Source organism: Narcine bancroftii, chromosome 7 (genome assembly GCF_036971445.1).
Source record: "Narcine bancroftii isolate sNarBan1 chromosome 7, sNarBan1.hap1, whole genome shotgun sequence".
Classification (NCBI taxonomy): domain Eukaryota; kingdom Metazoa; phylum Chordata; class Chondrichthyes; order Torpediniformes; family Narcinidae; genus Narcine; species Narcine bancroftii.
The window spans coordinates 212,231,375-212,252,896 of NC_091475.1; the positions used below are offsets into that span (position 1 = coordinate 212,231,375).

A 21,522-nucleotide genomic window follows, 5' to 3' on the forward strand; every position below is an offset into this window, starting at 1 on the left:
CAATGATCTATATTATAAATGAGGGTGGGTCAGATAGACTGAGAAAGAGGAAGCTGGAATTATGTAATTGGCCAAGACCTGAACCAGCCACTCAGTGTTAGGGAATACCTTGGAGTGACAGATCTGCAGCTTAAACAGGCGACTCAGCTCATTTGATTCTTATCCCTCCTTCCCAACTACTAGCACATCCATTCCCCCATGTGTTGCTTGAGTCTCCTCTCAAATCCAGCTGCGAGTGATTCATTGGTTCCACATTCCTTCTCATCAGTTTAGGGGAGGAAAATGTAATGGACAACATTTATAAAACACAGAAGCAGAAATAGTCTATGGCCCCTCCATTTAATCATGAGCTGTTCCATTTTTCCACAGCCCCACTGCTCATAATTTTTGCTATATAAAGTATGTGGTGTCTCCCCATAACCTCTGATGCCCTGGCTAATCAAGAAACTCTGCCTTAAATACACCCAATGACCTAGCCTCAACAACCACCTGCGGCAAGAAATTCTACATTTACCAACTTCTGGTTGAAGAAACTCCAATGCATCTCTGTTCCAAGCAGACATCCTAAAATCCTGAAGTTGAGCTCTCTTGATGTAGACTCTCCCACCGTGGGAAACAACCATTCTACATCTACTCTGTCTGTGTCTTTCAACATTTGAAATGTTTCAATGAGATCCATCCCCCACCAATTCTCCTAAATTCCAATGTTCAAACTAAGAGCTGTCAATCACTTTCCATATGATAACCCTTTCATTCCCAGAATCATCCTTGTGAACCTCCTCTGAACTCTCTCTAATGTCAGCATATCCTTTTTCAAATGAGGAGCCCAACATAGCTTGCCATCCTCCTTCTGAGGTCTCACCAGTGACCTATAAAGTCTGAACATCACATTCCTGCTCTTATATCTAGTCCTCTTGAAATGAACGCCAATATTGCATTCGCCTTCTTCACCATTCACTCAACCCGAAAGTTTACCTTCAGTCTATGCTACATCTGAGTATTGTCAATTTTCTCTCCATTTAGAAGAGAGTTTGCCCGTTTATTTTTCTACCAAGTGTATGATTATATATGTGTTGGATGCAGAGGCTGGTGGGGTGATAGGTAAGGACGAGGGGAATCATGACCTTGTTGCATCTAGGAGCGTTGAGAGGGGTTATGGCAGATGTGCAGGAAATAGAGGAGATGTGCTTAAGGGCTGAGTTGATGTCAAGGGGCAGAGGGTGCCAGGCCAGATGTGTTAATTTAATGAATTTACCTGCAACAGCAGCTCACAGGCTAGGGATTTTCCTGACACCCCCAGTCCTTTTCCTCATCTACCAAGCAGTGCGGAGAGTGACAGAATATCCCCCAATCTGCCAGAGCCATTACCAGGGACAACTCGAAACTCTCAAAACAAACCAAGCAGCTTGCTACGTGGATGCCTTGTCACCAGCTTTTACCTTCATTCCCTCCACTGCCAGCACACAGTGTCTGCATCTGCAAGAAGGACTGTTGTTTTTGATTTATCTGACTGTTAGCAACTCCATCCCCACAGCGTCCCTTTACTAAGAACAAGGCCAGCAAGTGCCTGGGAACACTGCCGCTTGCATGGAGTTACTCTGCAAATGGTGGGCCAGGTATAACAGACATCTGCGCTGGGAAAACTCAGCAGGTCACGCAGCATCCATAGGAGTAAAGGATAAAAATAAGAAGTAAACACCTCTGGATGCTGCGTGACCTGGTGAGTTTCTCCAGCACGTTTGTGGACTGCACTGCCACCAGTATGCCACACCTCATCATAACGAACACTCTTTCATCACAAGAACCATTGCTGTTCAGGTGAGGGCAATCAAAGATGGGTTGTAAATTCTGCCCTTGACAGCGAAGCTCATATCCTGATAGATGAACCAATAAAAGATTTTTTTTAAAGTAGGCAGAATTTTGAAGCATTGACGGCTTAGGTCTGAGGTAGTGGGGAGGATTTTAGGCTCGAGCAGTGTCTGAGGTAATGGTAGAGACATTCTTACATATTCGGACCAACACGCACTGCCAAGGAATAGAAGGCCATAAACGAGGTGCTGTAATTGGGATTCAGGTAGCATGGAAGGGCCTCTGGGCTGAATGACCATGATTAAATACTTGGCCTCCAAACAGCAACAGGAACCTAGTAGAACATTACAGCACACAAAACAGGCCTTTCGGCCATTCTAGTCTATACCAAACTATTATTCCGCCTAGTCTCACTGCCCTGCACCCAGTCCATGGCCCTCCATACCCCTCCCATCCACGTATCTGTACAAATTCTTCTTAAATGTTAATATTGAGCCCACATTCACCACTTCAGCTGATAGCTCGTTCCACACTCCCACCACTCTCTGTGTGAAGAAGTTCCCTCTCATGTTCCCCCTAAACTTCTCCCCATTCACCCCTAACCCATGTCCTCTGGTTTGTACCTCACTTATCTAAGTGGAAAAAGCCCATCTACATTTACTCTGTCTCTCCCCCTCATAATTGTGTATACCTCGATCAAATCTCCCCTCATTCTTTTATGTTCCAGGGAGAATCTCCTAACCTGTTTAACCTTTCCCTGTAACTCTGTTCCTGAAGTCCCGGCAACATCCTAATAAATCTTCTCTGCACTTTTTCAATCTTATTGATATTTTTCCTGTAGTTCGGTGACCAAAACTACACACAATGATCTTGTTGATGTTTGGGTGGCACAGTTAGCGCCACACTGTTACATCACCAGCAACTATGGACCGGAGTTCGAATCCTGCACTCTCTGAAAGGAGTTTGTACATTCTCCTTGCGTCTGCATGGGTTTTCCCCGGGGGCTCCAGTTACCTCCCACCCTTCAAAAAATGTACCGGGGGTGGGGGTGTAGGTCAATAGGTGTAATGGGGTTGCACGGGCTTGTAAGGACCTTTTACTGTGCTGTATGTCTAAATTAAAAATGTAAATGTAATAATTAACACAAGTCCATGTGCCATTTTAATTAACATGAATCCCTTGCAAGTTGCCATGTTCCCTTTCCCCCAGCAGTACTCCAGGGTGGAATCAGGGAGAACTTTTCTGGTACCCACAACACACCACTTGAACAATCGCTGTTCCTAGGCCTCTCCTACTCGTGGTACCTTCTCCTGACAGGCCACTTGTGTTTGGTGAATGACTTCAGGACAGCAGCAGTGGAGCGGTCTTGTTTGGTGATGGTGCTGTAGTCCAGTGACTTTAATTGTGGGATGATCCCCACTATGTAGCTTCTTGGAAAGGAGAAAGAGAGAGTGTTAGATTCCCACAGCTCGAGTTCTGTAGAGCCTCACAGCAGACAAGGAAGCCATAGTCCACTTCCACCTCTGTAAAGTAACAGCAGCTGATTTAAGTGAAAACACGACACTGGAGAAACTGAGTTTCTCCAGCGTCGTGGTTTTACTTCAATCATGGTGTGTGCAGACTTTTCTGCTTTATTCCTGTTGTTTTAAATATAGTCCAGTTGTGGTTAATCTGTTGCATTCAGAGCAAGTGTTGGGAAACATCGATCTGGATTCAGTTTAATTTTTAGCTGACTGATAGTGAAATTTAAATTAAAAATACAGGGACTTTCTTTTTCAAAAAAGGTGGTGTCAATAGTGGAAATGATGAAACCATTGGATTTTGATGCAAAACCCCATCTAGTTTTGAGAAGGGAATCTGCTTCCTCACGTTGTGTGGAGGATGTGTGGCTCCAGATACCTAGCTGCCTCTTTGGTTGAGGAGTAACAACCGAACAACCAATGGCCAATCAATATTGATTGTGTCTCCTTTGTGTCAGAATCAAAGAAAATTGCACCCTCAAGTTATAGACACTTTCTATAACAGTGGGGCCTGATGCTGATGTGGACCCATGAGAGCGGAGACACAGTTGTGCCCCAAAGGATCTAAATGCCCGGTTCTAATGCTGGTGCTCCATATGGGGTTCAAATGGCTTGTGTAATGGAGGATAAATATTTGGGAGAATTTTGTAAAATTAGAGTAGGTTACATACATACACACACACATTTTAAAACAGATCTTATTTGAAAGACTGAAGGATTCATATTCAGGAACATTGCAGGGTCTATGGAGACTTTTATGCACATTTCACAAGTAGGTGCTAATTGAAATGACGTCATGAAATGAATAGAACATTGTTTGGAATTGGAGACAGGCTGGATGTTTGGATAACTACAAGGCTTCTGGCCTTTCTGCAAAGTGCTCACAGAAGGGTCACTCCTGGGTTTTGTTTACCTAAGACAACAGCTTGAGCAGAAGGATAATTCTTGTTGTTTGCTGAAGGTGGGGGTTTTTGCAAGTGAGAGAGTCACATGGCTTTATGGCAGCAGTCAGTTGGATAAGAAAAGTTCAACAAACTCTCTCAGCCAGTGTGGGTGACACTGAAAGCAGCTGAACAGGGCAAGCCAGGAAGAGCTGGTTGAAACTGATGAAAAGCTCCAGAGTGGCGGATGGCTGGAAGTGCTATCTGTCTGATGTTTCTCTTGGAATAAGTGGAACAGAAACGAACTCTGTGCTAGCCTGAAAGAAAGAGGTTACCATCTGGAGAACCCTGATGGGGAAAGTTTCATCAGCGAGACATTGAGGTGATTAATGGTGGTATCTCAGATGTGGAAATCCTGGAACAACAAATCTCTCTCTGCAAACCCTATGAGCACCTTCCTATGTGGTAAACATTACCTTTTGAGCACCAAAGACTGGTGAACTTTATACAGGTTAAATTCTGTGCACAGTATAAGAATTGCCTGCATCCAGAGAACTTGGAAGAAGGAGAAGTGAGATTGGACTATGAACCAAAAACCTTTTCTTAAATTTACACACACATTACATACACGTGCACTTAGAATTAGAAGGGGGATAATTTGGATTAGTTAAGTATAGAGATAAGTTAAACTTTGATTCTGTTTTCATGTTGAAAGATAATTAAAAACAAATTTTGTTTAAGTAAATATTTGTCTTGGTGAATATCCATTGCTGCTGGGTTTTGGGGTCCTTTGGGCTCATAACACTTGTTAAAGGAACCGATGTTGTTTGTAAGTAAAATCCTGCAAGCACAGAACTCTGTACTCAAGATAACACAAAATCTTAGAATAGAGACCAGTGCTGGCTGGGAGAAGAGACCAGACCAACAGAAGGTGTTAATTGCATATAATAAGAGGAGAGGTGAGAATTGATTTTGGGTGTGTAAAAGGAGACAAAGGGAAAGAGGGAAAAAGACAGAGATGGGGGAAGGCGATAGGTGGAAGAAGTGGGGCGGGGTGGGGAGGGAGGTTTAATAAAAGCCAGAGAAGTTGATGTTAATGCCATTTGGTTGGAGGGTGCCCAGACGGAAGATGAGATGTTGCTCCTCCAATTTACGGGTGGTCTCAGTCTAGCAGTGCATAGATCATGGACAGACATGTCAGCAAAGGGAAAGGGATGGAGAATTGAAATGGGCGGCCACTGAGAGATCCACACTATTGTGGCGGACAGAGACGAGGAGCTCAACAAAGCGATCTCCCAGTCTGCGTCTTATCTCCCTCATGTAGAGGAGTTCTCATGCAGTAAAACTATCTGTAAATTGCAGGAACAACACCTCATCTTCCATCTGGGCACCCTCCAACCAGATGGCATTAACATCGACTTCTTTGGCTTTTGTTAACCTCCCCCACCATTTCTTCCCTTGTCATTTTTCCCCATCTCTCTCCCTTTTCCCTGTCTCCTTTCACAAAACCAAAATCAATTCTTATCTCTCCCCTTATCATATCCTTTTGTTGGTCTGGTCTCCTTCCCGCCATCACTCTCTCTATTCTGAGATTTCCTGTTTTTTTGTTCATTCTACTTATTCCTTGAAGAAGGGCTCAAGCCCAAACATTGGCAATATATCTTTGTCTCCCATAAACACTGCAAGATCGGCTGAGTTCCTCCAGCCTCTCTGTGTGTTTTACTACAATCACAGTGTCTGCAGACTTCTGTGTTTCACTCAGTTAATGGGAGGGATGAGCCCCAGTGAATGGTTGAAGACTGAAGGAGAGTGGGAAAGGATTCCATCTTGGGCTCTCTCTGTCCTTCACTGGTTTCACCAGGAGGTGGCAATGATGGGGCATTTCCCACAGAAGAGCAGGCTCCGGTCAAACAGCAGACCAGCATTGAAAGAAGCCCTTCAGCCCAAATCATCGATTCCCATCTGATTACCTGTATCCTTTCAACAGCTCCATGGGGTTGCCGTGCAATGTCAAGCTTCGCAGGTGTGGTAGTGATGCCAGCTTGTCTGCCTCAAAGAGCTCACTGACGTGGTTGCCGTGGAAATTAAGGATTTGCAGGTTGATGCACAGAATCAAGACCTGTTGGGAGATAGAAAACCAATCAGACATTGAGGAACTGGCCCTTTCTCTCTGTAAAATCATAGTTCAAAAGGACAGTAGCTTTAATCCATCTGCGGTTGAGGTGTAATGTGGGGAGGGACATGATGGTCTGATGAAGAGATGCACTGAGGGGAGGGATGTGAGAGTCCAAGGGAGAGGTGCACTGTGTGAAGGGAGAGGTGAACTGTGTGGAGGGATGTGAGGGTCCAAGGTGGGGGGATGCACTCTGGAGAGGGACATGAGAGTCTGAGGGGAAAATGCACTGTGGGGATAGACATGAAGGTCCAAGGGAGAGGTGCACTGAGGGGAGGGGGAGGGACGTGAAGGTCCAAGGGAGAGGGGAGGGGGAGGTGCACTGTGGGGAAGGATGCAAGGGTTCTAGGGAGAGGTGCACTGAGAGGAGAGGGAGGTGCACTGTGGGGAGTGACATGAGAGTCCAAGGGAGAGGTGCACTGAGGGGAGGTGGTGGTGCACTGTGGGAAGGGATGTGAGGGTCTGAGGGAGACGTGCACTGAGGATCCAAGGGAGAGGTGCGCTGTGGGGAGGAAGAGGTGCACTGTGGGACAAAACATGAAGGCCCAAGGGAGAGGTGCACTGTGGGAAGAGATGTGGGGGTCCAAGGGAGAGGTGCTCTGTGGGGAGGAACATGAGGGCCTGATGGAGAGGTGCAATGTGGGGAGGGATGTGAGGGTCCAAGGGTGAGGTGCTCTGTGAGGATGAATGAGAGGACAGATTGAATGTGGGGAGAGACTGTTATAAGAAGAGAGCAAGTGTAAGAGCTCACAGGATTTTGCTATGCTTCACCAAGATATGTCAAGTTATTATCATCTGAGTACAGAACTATAACCCAACGAAACAGCATTCACTGATCCTCAGTACAAAACATGGAGACACACAACTAGGCACAGTACATATACAGACAACTAATACATCTGCAGGATAAGTATTTATCTATACATATAAAAAAAATAAATTTTGTTTCATGAATATGAGAGTCTTGAATGGTTAGTGTGAGCAGTTCCTTTGGTCGTTCAGTGTTCTCACTGTCCATGAGAAGGAGCTCAGAAACAGGATTTATTGTCATGAACAAGTCACAAAATTCAGTGTTTTGCTGCAGCATCAAAAGGGCAAACATTCATATTATAACCATCTTACAACATTACTATATAAAAAAATAACAGTGCATGAAAAGTGAGGCTGTGTCTTTGGTTGAATGATTATTCAGGAATCGATGGCAGAGGGGAAGAAGCTGTCCTTGTGCCACTGGGTGCTCGTTTCAGTCTCCTGTACCTTTTCCCTGATGGTGGCAGAGGGCATAGCCTGGGTGGTAGGGTCTTTGAGGATAGAGACTGCTTTATTAAGACACCGGCTCATGTCGATGTCCTCGATGGAGTGAAGTCTGGTGCCTGCGATATCACCGGCCAAGTTAACAACCCTCTGGAGTTTATTCTTATCCTGAGTGTTGGCGCCTCCATACCAGGCAATGATGCAACCAGCCAGCAGCTCTCCACAGTCCACCTGTAGAAGTTTACGAGAGTCTTCAGTGATATTCCAAATCTCCTCAGACACCTCATGAAGTATAGCTGCTGGTGAGTCTTCTTTGTGATTACATCAACATGGAGGCTCCAGGAGAGATCCTGGGAGATGTTGACACCCAGGAATGTGAAGTTCTTGACCCTCTCCACTACTGAGCCCTTGATGAGGATTGGGTCATGTTCCCTGACTCCCTCCTGAAGTCCACAATCATCTCCTTGGTTTTGCTGACATTGAGCACAAGGTGGTTGTCATTACACCACTCAATGAGCTGATCTATCTCCCTCCTGTTTGCTTCCTCATTCCCATCTGTGATTCTGCCGACAACTGTGATGTCATCGGCAAACTTGTAGATATCATTGGAATTGTGCCTGGCCACACAGTCATGGGTGTTTAATGAGTAGAGCAGTGGGCTAGCACACATCCTTGGGTGCGCCTGTGTTGATAACCAGTGAGGAGGAGACACTGTTTCCAATTTGTACTGACTGTGGTCTTCCAATGAGAAAGTCAAGGATCCAGTTGCGGAGGGGGTTTGTAGCCTCTTGACCAGCTCTGAGGGAATAATGGTATTAAGGCCGAGCTGTAGACGATGAAGAGCAGCCGTGTGTACTAGTTGTGGTTTTCGAGGTGATCCAGAGCTGACTGGAGAGCCAGCGATATTGCATCTGCTGTGGAGCGATTGTGACGATAGGTGAATTCCAGTGGGTCTAGATCTTTGCTCAGGTACATGTTATTCTGGCTATCACCAGCCTCTCAAAGCACTTCAACACAGAAGAAGTTAGTGCTACTGGGCAGTAGTCGTTGAAGCAGTGCCTACTACTCATCTTGGGTACTAGGATGATTGATGCTCTTTTGAAGCAGGTAATCGGATGGGAATCGATGATTTGGGCTGAAGGGCTTCTTTCAATGCTGGTCTGCTGTTTGACCGGAGCCTGCTCTTCTGTGGGAAATGCCCCATCATTGCCACCTCCTGGTGAAACCAGTGAAGTCAGAGAGAGCCCAAGGTGGAATCCTTTCCCACTCTCCTTCAGTCTTCAACCATTCACTGGGGCTCATCCCTCCCATTAACTGAGTGAAACACAGAAGTCTGACTTCAGCAATGAGAGGCTGAAAATGACCGTGAATACTCCAGCTGAAGGTAAAGGTTTCGTTATTGTCATTTAGAATTTAATATACATGAAATTCTTTAACTTTGTCTACCACAAGGAAGACAGAGAATCGTCACAGAAATGAGGCTCCAGCGAAGAACAAACTCATGACTCTGAGTTTAAAAGACCAGTGGTCTAACCACTGAGCTATCAGACCTAGTTGGTTGGCACAGATTTTCAGTACTCTGTCAAGTACGCCTTCAAGGCCTGACATCTTGTGAGGGTTCACCCTTTTGATTGATATTCTGACATCGCCCTCAGAGACACAGCTGTTCCTCAACTTGGTTTTTTAAAAAAATTTTTTACTTTTCACACCATAAACCACATTGACATGATACATACATTTTCCTTTTCAAATATATACAGTGTCATTTTCTCCCCCCTCTCCTCCCATCCCACCCTCCCTACCTCCCCCACATCCATTTAAAGTACAAAATCTAAGATACATTAAACCAATCAAACAATGTTGTCATTCAATAAAAATAAACAAGAAATTCCACTGAGTCAATTCTTTTCATTTCCCTCTCCTTTTGTTAATTTAGGTAGTGAATGTCCCCGGTAGGTTTTCGCTATTGTGTTTCATGTAAGGCTCCCATATTTGTTCAAATATTTCAATATTATTTCTTAAACTATATGTTATTTTTTCTAATGGAATACATTTATTCATTTCTATATACCATTGTTGTATTCTCAAATTATCTTCCAATTTCCAGGTTGACATAATACATTTTGTGCTACGGCTAGAGCTATCTTAACAAATCTTTTTTGTGCATCCTCCAAATCAATTCCAAATTCTTTGTTTTTTATGTTACTTAGGAGGAAGATCTCTGGATTCTTTGGTATATTGTTTTCTGTTATTTTATTTAATATCTGGTTTAGATCTTCCCAAAATTTTTCTACTTTCTCACATGTCCAGATTGCATGAATTGTTGTTCCCATTTCTTTTTTTTTTACATCGAAAACATCTGTCAGATACTGTTGGGTCCCATTTATTTAACTTTTGAGGTGTAATGTATAACCCGTATATCCAGTTATATTGTATCATACGTAACCTCGTATTTATTGTATTTCTCATCGTTCCAGAACATAACTTCTCCCATGTTTCCTTTTTCATCTTTATATTTAAATCTTGTTCCCATTTTTGTTTAGTTTTACCATTTGTTTCCCCATTCTCTTTTTCTTGCAGTTTAATATACATATTTGTTATAAATCTTTTGATTATCATTGTGTCTGTAATCACATATTCAAAGTTACTTCCCTCTGGTAACCTCAGACTGCTTCCTAATTTGTCCTTCAAGTAGGATCTCAATTGGTAATATGCCAGCACTGTATCTTGAGTTATATTGTATTTATCTTTCATTTGTTCAAAGGATAATAATCTATTTCCTGAAAAACAATTTTCTATTCTTTTGATCCCTTTTTTCTCCCATTCTCTAAAGGAAAGGTTATCTATTGTAAAAGGGAGTAACTTATTTTGCGTCAATATTAGTTTTGGTAGTTGGTAATTTATTTTATTCCTTTCTACATGAATATTTTTCCAAATATTGAGTAGATGATGTAATACTGGAGAACTCCTACGTTGTACCAATTTTTCATCCCATTTATATGTGTTCAGGTATCTTTTCCCCTATTTTATCTAGTTCTAATCTAGTCCAATCTGGCCTTTCCCTTGTTTGATAAAAATCTGATAGGTATCTTAATTGTGCGGCTCTATAATAATTTTTAAAGTTTGGTAGTTGTAAGCCTCCTTGTTTATACCATTCTGTTAATTTATCTAGTGCCATCCTCGGTTTCCCCATTTTCCATAAAAATTTCCTTATTATTTTCTTTAACTCCTTGAAGAATTTCTCTGTCAAGTGTATTGGCAATGCCTGAAATAGGTATAATATCCTTGGGAAAATGTTCATTTTAATACAGTTTATCCTTCCTATTAGCGTTAATGATAAATCTTTCGAATGCTCTAAATCGTCCTGTAATTTTTTCATTAGTGGATAATAATTGAGTTTATATAGATGGCCGAGATTTTTATTTATTTGTATACCTAGGTATCTTATTGCTTGCATTTGCCATCTGAATGGTGATTCCTTCTTAAATTTTGAGAAATCCACATTATTCATTGGCATTGCTTCACTTTTATTTACGTTAATCTTGTAACCCGACACTTCTCCATATTCCTTCAATTTCTTATATAATTCTTTTATTGATAGTTCTGGTTCTGTTAAGTACACTATAACATCATCCGCAAATAAACTGATTTTATATTCCTTGTCTTTTATTTTTATCCCTTTTATATTATTTTCTGTTCTTATCAATTCTGCTAGTGGTTCTATAGCTAACGCGAACAATAAGGGTGATAGTGGGCATGCCTGCCGTGTTGACCTGCTTAAGTTAATTTGCTTTGATATATATCCATTTACTGTCACTTTCGCCAATGGCCCCTTATATAATGCTTTAATCCAATTAATATACTTCTCTGGTAAACTGAATTTTTGCAATACTTTGAATAAATAATTCCATTCTACTCTGTCAAAGGCCTTCTCTGCGTCTAAAGCAACTGCTACTGTTGGCGCTTTACTCCCTTCTACTGCATGAATTAAGTTAATAAATTTACAAATATTGTCTGTTGTGCATCTTTTTTTAATAAATCCAGTTTGGTCTAGATTTACCATTTTCGGTACATACTCTGCTAATCTGTTTGCTAATAGTTTAGCTATTATCATATAATCTGTGTTAAGTAATGATATTGGTCTAAATGACACTGGTGCGAGCGGATCTTTCCCTTGCTTTAGTATTACTGTAATTATTGCTGTTTTACATGAATCTGGTAAGCTTTGTGTTTTATCAATCTGGTTGATTACTTCCAGGAGGGGAGGAATTAATAAATCTTTAAATGTTTTATAGAATTCTATTGGGAATCCATCCTCTCCTGGTGTTTTATTATTTGGTAATTTTTTTTTATTATCTCTTGTATTTCTACTATTTCAAATGGTTCTATTAATTTATTTTGTTCCTCTATTTGTAATTTTGGTAGTTCAATTTTAGTTAAAAATTCATCTATTTTCCCTTCTTTCCCTTCGTTTTCAGTTTGGTATAATTGTTCACAGAATTCTCTAAAGTTTTCCTTGATCTCCGTTGGATTATATGTAATTTGTTTGTCCTTTTTCCTTGATGCCAATACCATTTTCTTAGCTTGCTCTGTCTTAAGCTGCCATGCTAGAATTTTGTGCGTTTTTTCCCCTAGTTCATAATATTTCTGTTTTGTCTTCATTATATTCTTCTCTACCTTATGTTTGTAGTGTTTCATATTTTATTTTTTTATCTGCCAATTCTCTTCTTTTAATTGTATCTTCCTTTATTGCTAATTCTTTTTCTATATTTACTATTTCCCTTTCCAACTGTTCTGTTTCCCGATTGTAGTCCTTCTTCATCTTAGTTACATAACATATTATTTGCCCTCTGATGAATGCTTTCATTGCATCCCATAGTATAAACTTATCTTTCACTGATTCCGTATTTATTTCAAAATACATTTTAATTTGTCTTTCAATGAATTCTCTAAAATCCTGCCTTTTGAGTAACATGGAGTTTAATCTCCATCTATACATTCTTGGAGGGATGTCCTCTAACTTTACTGTCAATATTAAGGGTGAATGGTCCGATAATATTCTAGCTTTATATTCTGTTTTTCTTACTCTATCTTGCATACAAGCTGATAACAAAAATAGGTCTATTCTTGAGTATGTTTTTTGTCTACCCGAGTAATATGAATATTCCTTTTCCTTTGGGTGTTGTTTCCTCCATAAATCCAAAAGTTGCATTTCTTCCATCGATTTAATTATAAATTTGGTTACTTTGTTCTTTCTGTTAATTTTTTTCCCAGTTTTATCCATATTTGAATCCAAATTCAGGTTGAAATCCCCTCCTATTAATATGTTCCCTTGCGTATCTGCTATCTTCAAAAAAATATCTTGCATAAACTTTTGATCTTCTTCGTTAGGTGAATATACATTGAGTAGATTCCAAAACTCCGAATATATCTGACATTTTATCATTACATATCTCCCTGCTGGATCTATTATTTCCTCTTCTATTTTAATTGGCACATTTTTACTAATTAATATAGCTACTCCTCTTGCTTTTGAATTATACGACGCTGCTGTTACATGTCCTACCCAATCTCTCTTTAATTTCTTGTGCTCCAATTCAGTTAAATGTGTTTCTTGCACAAATGCTATATCAATTTTTTCTTTTTTCAGTAAATTTAGCAGTTTCTTCCTTTTGATTTGGTTATGTATTCCATTAATATTTAAAGTCATATAGTTCAACGTAGCCATTTTATACTTTGTTTATCTTCCCTTTCCGTTTCTCCATCATCACCTTTCCTTCTTATCCATTTCTGCTTTCTTGTTTTGAACACTTTATAAGACAACATTTCTAAAACATCAAACATTTTCCTTATTCTCCTATTTAAAACTTCTTTAACCCCATTCTCCCCTCCCCCTCCTGAGTTGCCCTTTATCCCTTGTCGGGCAACCACATCTCCCCTCTCCATTTGGATTTGCGAATTCACTCGCAAACGTCAACTGATTTTGCAGTGACTGTAACTCCTCCCCACCCAGCCCCCCCTGGAAAAGATTTCAATTTTCATATGTAACAAAGATCACTCTTTTAATTCCCTCCTTATTCCCTCTATTCCCTTTCCCTCCCTTATTAATTCTTGTCTATACTCTATATATTTTCCTCTAAATACGGATACATTCATGTATCCACACTATATATATATACACACATATACCCCTTTACACACATACATATAGATCGTGGTCATTTTTACTCTTATTACATGTCTTCATCTCTCTGCTTGTTTTGTAGTTGTTCTGCAAATTTCCTTGCTTCCTCTGGATCCGAGAATAGTCTGTTTTGTTGCCCTGGAATAACTATTTTAAGTACCGCTGGGTACTTTAACATAAATTTATATCCTTTTTTCCATAAGATCGTTTTCACTGTATTGAACTCCTTCCTCTTCTTCAGGAGTTCAAAACTTATGTCTGGATAGAAAAAAATTTTTTTGACCTTTGTATTCCAGTGGCTTTTTGTCTTCTCTTACTTTCTTCATTGCTTTCTCCAATATATTTTCTCTTGTTGTATATCTTAAGAATTTTACTAAAATGGATCTTGGTTTTTGCTGCGGTTGTGGTTTTGGGCTAATGTTCTATGTGCCCTCTCTATTTCCATTTCTTCCTGTAATTCTGGTCTTCCTAGGACCCTGGGGATCCAATCTTTTATAAATTCTCTCATATTCTTGCCTTCTTCATCTTCCTTAAGGCCCACTATCTTTATATTATTTCTTCTATTATAGTTTTCCATTATATCTATCTTCTGAGCTAACAGCTCATGTGCCTCTAACTTTTTTATTAGATTCTTCTAATTTCTCTTTTAAGTCTTTTACTTCAATTTCTACAATTGTTTCTCGTTCTTCCACATTATCCACTCTTTTTCCTATCTCTGATATGACCATTTCTATTTTATTCATTTTTTCTTCTGCACTCTTAATTATTCTTTTTATCTCATTAAATTCTTGTAATTGCCATTCTTTCACTGATTCCATATATTCTTTAAGAAAAGCTACATCCATTGTCTTGCCTTTCTCTTCTTCTTCCACTTCTTTCTGTTCTTCTTCTTCTTCTCCCTCTGGATTGACCATCTGTTGTGCTGCAGGTGTCTCTCTCAGCTGTGGAGATCGACTCCGCAGCTATTCCCCCCTCCCGTCAGTGGGTTTTTTTGCATGCGCGGTTGCGCACTTTTACTCGGCTCTGTGAGCCATTTTTGTAGTCCCGAGCCCGGGACTTCCACTGACCTGCGGGAGCGGGCTTCTCTCTCCGCGGCGGGCCTCTTCGGACAGGTAAGGCCTTCACCTTCTTCTTCCAATATTCTTTCTTCCTCTTTTCTTCCCGTTGTTTTCGACTTTTCTCTCTTCGCTGCCATTTTCTTCTCACCTTTATTTTTACTTTATTATAAATTTTAATCTTGTACCTTTGTGCTTTGTGTGTTTTTTTAAAACTTTTCGGGAGAGGGCTGGAATTCCCTGACCGGCCACTACTCCATCACGTGACTCCTCCCATTCCTCAACTTGGTGATGCTGTCTTCCCCAACAGGCGCAGCTGAAAGATGCTATGTGTGTGTGGAAGGGGTCTTCAATAATGTCCTCTTCAGACAACGATCTTGTAGATCACATCAATGGGGGTAGTGGTCCTCTCTGCCATTCTTATTGTCCTGTGGATTGAATTTTGATCCATTTCTCTACAGCAAACATACCAGACTCTCAAGAGAGCTCCGATAGAAGGTTGACATGATGGTGACCAGTAGCCTTGCCTGATTCAGTCTTCTCAGGAAGTGCAGTCACTTTCGCATCTTCCTGACAAGAGAAGATATATGTATCCTCATTAGGTCACTAGTTAAGTGAAATCCAAGGAACTTCTCTCCACTGTAGTTATTGATAATGTGGTGGAGGGAGGTTCTCCCTGGTTCTCCTGAAGTCCACAATCAAATCCTTTGTCTTGTCCACGTTGAGAATCTGATGTTAATCTCTCACCCAGTGCCATCTCATAAAAAATGAGAGAAGTTCAGCCAGTCAGGCAGCATCTGAGGGGTGGGATGTTTTCAAGTTGATAACCTTTCATTCAAGCATGCTCATTAACCAAATTATTAACACTGTCTCTCTCTTCCTCCCCCCCCCCCCCCCCACCCCATCACACAGGTGCTGCCTGATCTGCTTTGGTCCTTTGGGTGAAACACAGCAGCTTGATTTCACCGGGTCCCAACACGCACGATATGCTGACACCTACCGGGTCAACAACTGAGAAGCTGTTAAAGGAGAGGTCAATCCAGAACAATCGTGTGGGTTCCACCAACAAGGTGTCTATCAACTGCTTCAAACCACTCAGGTCAGTCAGTTTGTTGTGGCTCAGCCGCAAGGAGCAGCTCTTCAGCTTCCACTTCTTTGTGTACTCATAGGACCTCAAGCCAGTCCGGGGGGTCAATTTGAGGGCATCTGCAGGGTGGAAGCAGAGGACTGAATAAATGGGTGCACACCTACTGCCCTGTATCAATCCCAACTAATCCCACTTCCCTGTATCAATCCCACTGCCCTGAATTAATCCCAACTAATCCCATTGCCCTGTATTAATCCCAACTAATCCCACTTCCCTGTATCAATCCCACTGCCCTGTATTAATCCCAACTAATCCCACTTCCCTGTATCAATCCCACTGCCCTGAATTAATCCCAACTAATCCCATTGCCCTGTATTAATCCCAACTAATCCCACTTCCCTGTATCAATCCCACTGCCCTGTATTAATCCCCACTAATCCCACTTCCCTGTATCAATCCCACTGCCCTGTATTAATCCCAACTAATCCCATTGCCATGTATTAATCCAAACTAATCCCAATGGGCAGAATGGCTTATGTCTGCTCCTATATCTTATGGTCTCATATCCCTGTCCCAAACTTGTCAACTGGAGACATTTTCTACACATGTGGTCCCTGGGACACAAAGTTCCTTCAGTTTCCACCTGACTCAGGAACTGGAAATGACAGGTTTCTCATGCCCATTTGTAAACTAAAGGACTTCCTGCCTTGACCCTTAGGTGACACAGATTCCTGCCCCCTCTCCTGGTCAGCTCCTTGCTTTCAATAGCAGCCCAGCACCCCTTCCCTTACTGCACCATATATTGTGTTTTGTATGTTGTGGAAGCAGGTCCCCACGTGCGATACTTCGTATGTAAGTTTAGGCCCTCTGTGATCCCATATCTTTGAAAATTAAAGTATCGGTGGAAATGCTTGGCAGCTCAGGCAGCACCTGTAGGAAGAAAAATGGAATTTGGGTTCCAGCTCTGGAGCCCTTCACCTGAACTGAGAGAGAAAGCGGGTTTGTTTCTCTGCTTCTGTGAACCAGTGATTTCAGAAAATATAGGGAGCCTTGGTTTTTAAGGGATATTGGGAATTTGGTTCAGAGGAAGAGGTATGTGTACATCAGATATAGGCAGCAGGGACTAGATGAAGTGCTTGAGGAATATAAGGAGTGAAAAAATCTGAAGAAAGAAATGAGAAAGGCTAAAAGGAGATATGAGGCTGCTTTGGCAGGTAAGGTAAAAATAAATCTGAAGGGTTTCTACAGGTACATTAAAAGTAAAAGAATAGTGAGGGATAAAATTAGGCTCCTTGAGGATCAGAGGGGTAGGTTATGTGAGGTCAGAAGAGATGGGGGGAAATTTTAAATGACTTATTTTTCTTCAGTATTCACTAAGGAATGGAATATTGAGGCAAGTGAAGTAAGGAAATCTGGTAGTGAGGCCATGGATAATATACAGATTAATGAGGAGGAAGTTCTGGCTATTTTAAAGAGAATAAAAGTGGATAAATCTCCGGGCCCTGACAAAATATTCCTTAGGTCCCTGAGGGAGGTTACTGGGGGCTTTGACAGAATAGTTAAAATGTCACTGGCTACGGGGGACGTGCCATAGCGGGCCAGCTATATTTGAGGGTAGCTCATGTTGTTCTACTGTTTAAAACAGGCTTCAAAAGTAAACTTGGTAATTATAGGTCTGTGAGTCTGATGTCAGTGGTGGATAAATTAATGGAGTGTTCTTAGAGATGGTGTATAATATTCGGAAAGACAGGGTTGATTAGTTGTCAAGACAGTTTTGTACATGGTGAATCATATTTAACTAATCTAATAGAGTTGTTCGAGGTGGTTACTGAGAAGGTTGACGAAGACTGAAGCAGGAAGACTGTGGATATTGTCTAAATGGACTTTAGTAAGCCTTTGACAAGGTTCTGCGTAAGAGGTTAGTTAGGAAGGTTCAAGCATTAGGTATTAATGTTGAAGTAGTGAAATGGATTCAACAGTGGTTGGATGGGAGATGCCAGGGAGTAGTGGTGGAAAATTGCTTGTCAAATTGGAGACCGGTGACTAGTGGAGTTCCTCAGGGATCAGTACGGGGTCCATTGTTGTTTGTCATTTATATTAATGATCTAGATGATAGGGTGGTAAATTGGATTAGTAAGTATGCAGATTATATGAAGATTGGTGGTGTTGTGGACAGTGAAGAAGGTTTTCAAAGCTTGTGGTGGGATATAGAACAATTAGAAAGGTGGGCTGAAAGATGGCAGATGGAGTTTAATATGATAAATGTGAGGTGGTACATTTTGGTGGAACTGATCAGCAAAGATCATCATGTTAAATGGTGGACAGTTGAGGAGTGCAGTAGAACAAAGGATTTAGGAATTCTAAATATTTCTCATTATTCTCTGAAAGTTGAGCCACATGTAGATAGGGGAGTAAAGAAAGCATTTGGTATGTTGGCCTTCATAAATCAGAGCATTGAGTTCAGGAGTTGGGATGGCATGTTGAAGTTGTATAAGGCATTGGTGAGGCCAAATTTGGAATATTGTGTGCAGTTTTGGTTGCTGAATTATAGGAAGGATATAACCAGAATAGAGAGTGTGTAGAGGAGATTTACAAGAATGTTTACTGCTTTTCAGGGTTTGAGAATGTGGAAAGGATACTAAGCTGGGACTTTATTCCCTGGAGCGTGGAAGATTGAGGGTGATTTGATCAAAGTCTTTAAAATTATGAGGGGAACAGATAGAATCAATGTGGACAGGCTTTTCCCATTGAGAGTAGGGGAGATTCAAACAAGAGGACATGGATTGAGAAGGGGGAAAAGTTTAGGGGAAACATGTGGGGGAATTTCTTCATTCAGAGGGTGGTGGAAGTGTGGAATGAGCTTCCGGCTGAAGTGGTAGATATGGGTTCGATATTAATATTTAGGGGAAAGTTGGATAGGTATATGGACGAGGGAGGTGTGGAGGGTTATGGTCCAGGTGCGGGACAATGGGACCAGGTGGGAGAAGAGTTTGGCATGGATTAGAAGGGCCAAACTAGCCTGTTACTGTGCTATAATTGTAATAAGGTTATATAGGTTAAGGTTGAAAGGTGAGATCATAGAACATTTCAACGCATTACAGGCCCTTCGGCCCACAATGTAGTGCCGAACCATATATATATATCTACCAAAAAAAAATTTAAAACCTCCCCATCGCTAAACCCTTTATTTTTCTTTCATTTATGTGCCAAAGAGTCTGTTAAAAATCCCTTATGTTTCAGCCTCCACCACTATCCCTGGCAATGCATTCCAGGCTCCCACAACTCTTTGTGTAAAAAAAAACCTACCCCTGATGTCGCCCTGATGGGGGAACCTTTTCACACAGAATGGTGGAAACGTGGAACAAGCTGGCAACAAATTGGTAAACAGAGATTCAATTTTGACATTTTAAGAAAACTTGGATGGAAGAAGGATGGAGGGATATGGTGCAGATCAGAGGGACGAGGCAAAATAACAGTTTGGCATGGACTAGATTGGCTGAAGAGCCGGTTTCTGTATTATAGTGTCCTATGGTACTAACAGCTCAGAATATAGCTCATATCTTTATTCTTCACAACCTGTTGTATTATGTATGGTTTGACTTGCCTGGACAGGATGCAAACAGCTATCTAAAGTGAGTGGAGGAAAGGGTAGGGGAGATGTCAGAAGTACATTCCTTTTTACAGAGTGGTGGGTGCCAGGACTGGATTGCCAGGGGTGGTGGTGGAAGCTGGTGCAATAGGGACATTTAAAAGTACCTTAGGCACATGGATGCAAGAAAAATAGAGGGTTATGGGTGTGAGGGAAGAAAGGGTTAGATTACTGAGTAGGTTTATATAGGTCAGCACAACATTGTTGTTGTGTGTGGAGGACTCTCTGCCTCTAGCTGGTGGTCACATGGTCTCCCCATCTGAAACTCATTCGAAAGTCACTGCACATGCTGCACTTTCGTTTCACTTAAAGTTATAAGTTGTAGATGATTTTCAGGTGGAATGTCAGTTAATATTGGGTCAGTGCACACTTTGCCATTGGCTGGTTCAAATCACCTAGCATCCTTATTGGGTAGAGACCTGTATTTAGCATGAGCATAGGACATTTGGTCTCTCTTCCTTGTAATGATAGCCCCAGACACCGCTCCATGCCAGGTTGCTACTGTAGACGTCACTTGGAAGGGTTGCGGGTAAAGTGCACACTGCACTGAAGCTGAGCCGGGGTATTGCTAGAGCTCAAATTGCTGTAGATCGATACTGGCAGTAGAGCGGTCGCTCTCAACTGATCAGGGGTCCGAGAACCTGCATATACCCCTGCGGATACAGTGGTGCTAAATTCAACCCTCTTATTCATGGGTCTGGGAGGGTGTGAATAACTACTGCTTATAGTGTGTGAATGTCTGCATCACCTGTGAGAATTAATAACTGTGTAATTTTTCCCACACTCCCTTATAAATTGCATGCGTATGTTCCCACACTCTCTCTTATTAATTGTTGTGTTAATAGTTACATTGATGGCAAATCCTTGTGTCTTTGAACCAACCAAACCTGACACTTGCTCAACAAAACAATTGTGGGCTGTAATGTTCGATGTTCTAAAACAAATTCTTTTCTTTTTTCACCAGTTCTGATGAAGCGTCCCAAAATTCAAATGAGAACTGTTTCTCTGACGTGCTGAACTTTTCGAGCACTTTCTGTTTTTTGATTCCATATCTTTGTCCTTCTTGGTGCTAAAGTTTAGTGAAGCTAAGGTGATGCTTCAAAGTAGCTAAATGGGATAGGGGCTGGAGGTTGGTAGGTGACCCTATCTATCAACTACTTCCCAGTTAAAGCAAGCCCTCACATGGAAACAAACAGTGATAATCTAGAGCACACATGTCAAACTCAGGCCCGCAGGCCAAATTTGGCCCGTGATATAATTATATTTGGCCCGCAAGATCATATAAAATATGTATTAGAGCTGGCCCGCTGGCCGCCGCGCCAATATAGCGCATGCACAGCTAATACTACAAATCCCAGAATGCTTTGCAAATACGTTGGCACCGGCCCGTCAGCCCGCTAATCGCCCCCACCTCCTCTCTTTACTTTCATTAGTATCTGCGATCTGTCGCCTAACTCACATGTAATAAACCCCTTACGAAAAATGGCCAAACGAAAGACAGAAAACAGGACCTTTCAAGACAGGTGGGAGGCAAACTCTGACCCCAGAGTTTGATGAACTTGCATCGAAGAGATGCCAAGTATCTGGTTTAGACCCAGGTGCATCAGAGTCAATCACAGCTAAGCTTGGATTAATATTTTCTTTGGTTAACTTTGGACTGTTCATAGTTGAAAGATTGGATTTTCATTGAAGCGAGTTGTTATTTTATTTGACTTGTTGGCTTGTGAAAATAATACATTTAAAAGGAGCTTAAAGGTTATAGAGAAATATTATTTATTGAATATTTTATTTCTCATTTGTTAATGCTTCTTCTGGAAAGAGTTTAACCAAAACTATTATTAAACATTTATTTTAATAAGAAAAAGTTTAACATTACATATCTTGAACGAAGAGAAAACATGCAGAGGTTG

At 41.4% G+C, this 21,522-nt stretch overlaps 1 protein-coding gene across 3 annotated transcripts in view; it reads right to left on the reverse strand.

Annotated features, from left to right (window-relative positions):
- Positions 1 to 2,939: 2,939 nt before the first annotated feature.
- Positions 2,940 to 21,522, reverse strand: part of lrrc51 (leucine rich repeat containing 51) — a 30,897-nt gene continuing 12,314 nt past the window's right edge. For 2 of the 3 annotated variants that reach the window (XM_069892228.1, XM_069892225.1), the window contains exons 3-5: positions 15,877 to 16,082; positions 6,181 to 6,329; positions 2,940 to 3,239 (exon numbers count right to left, since the gene is read on the reverse strand). In XM_069892228.1, coding sequence (XP_069748329.1) covers positions 3,101 to 3,239; positions 6,181 to 6,329; positions 15,877 to 16,082 — 494 coding nt within the window. In that variant the 3' untranslated portion in view covers positions 2,940 to 3,100. The remainder of the gene's footprint in view (positions 3,240 to 6,180; positions 6,330 to 15,876; positions 16,083 to 21,522) is intronic. The other variant, XM_069892226.1, reaches the window with a different exon arrangement.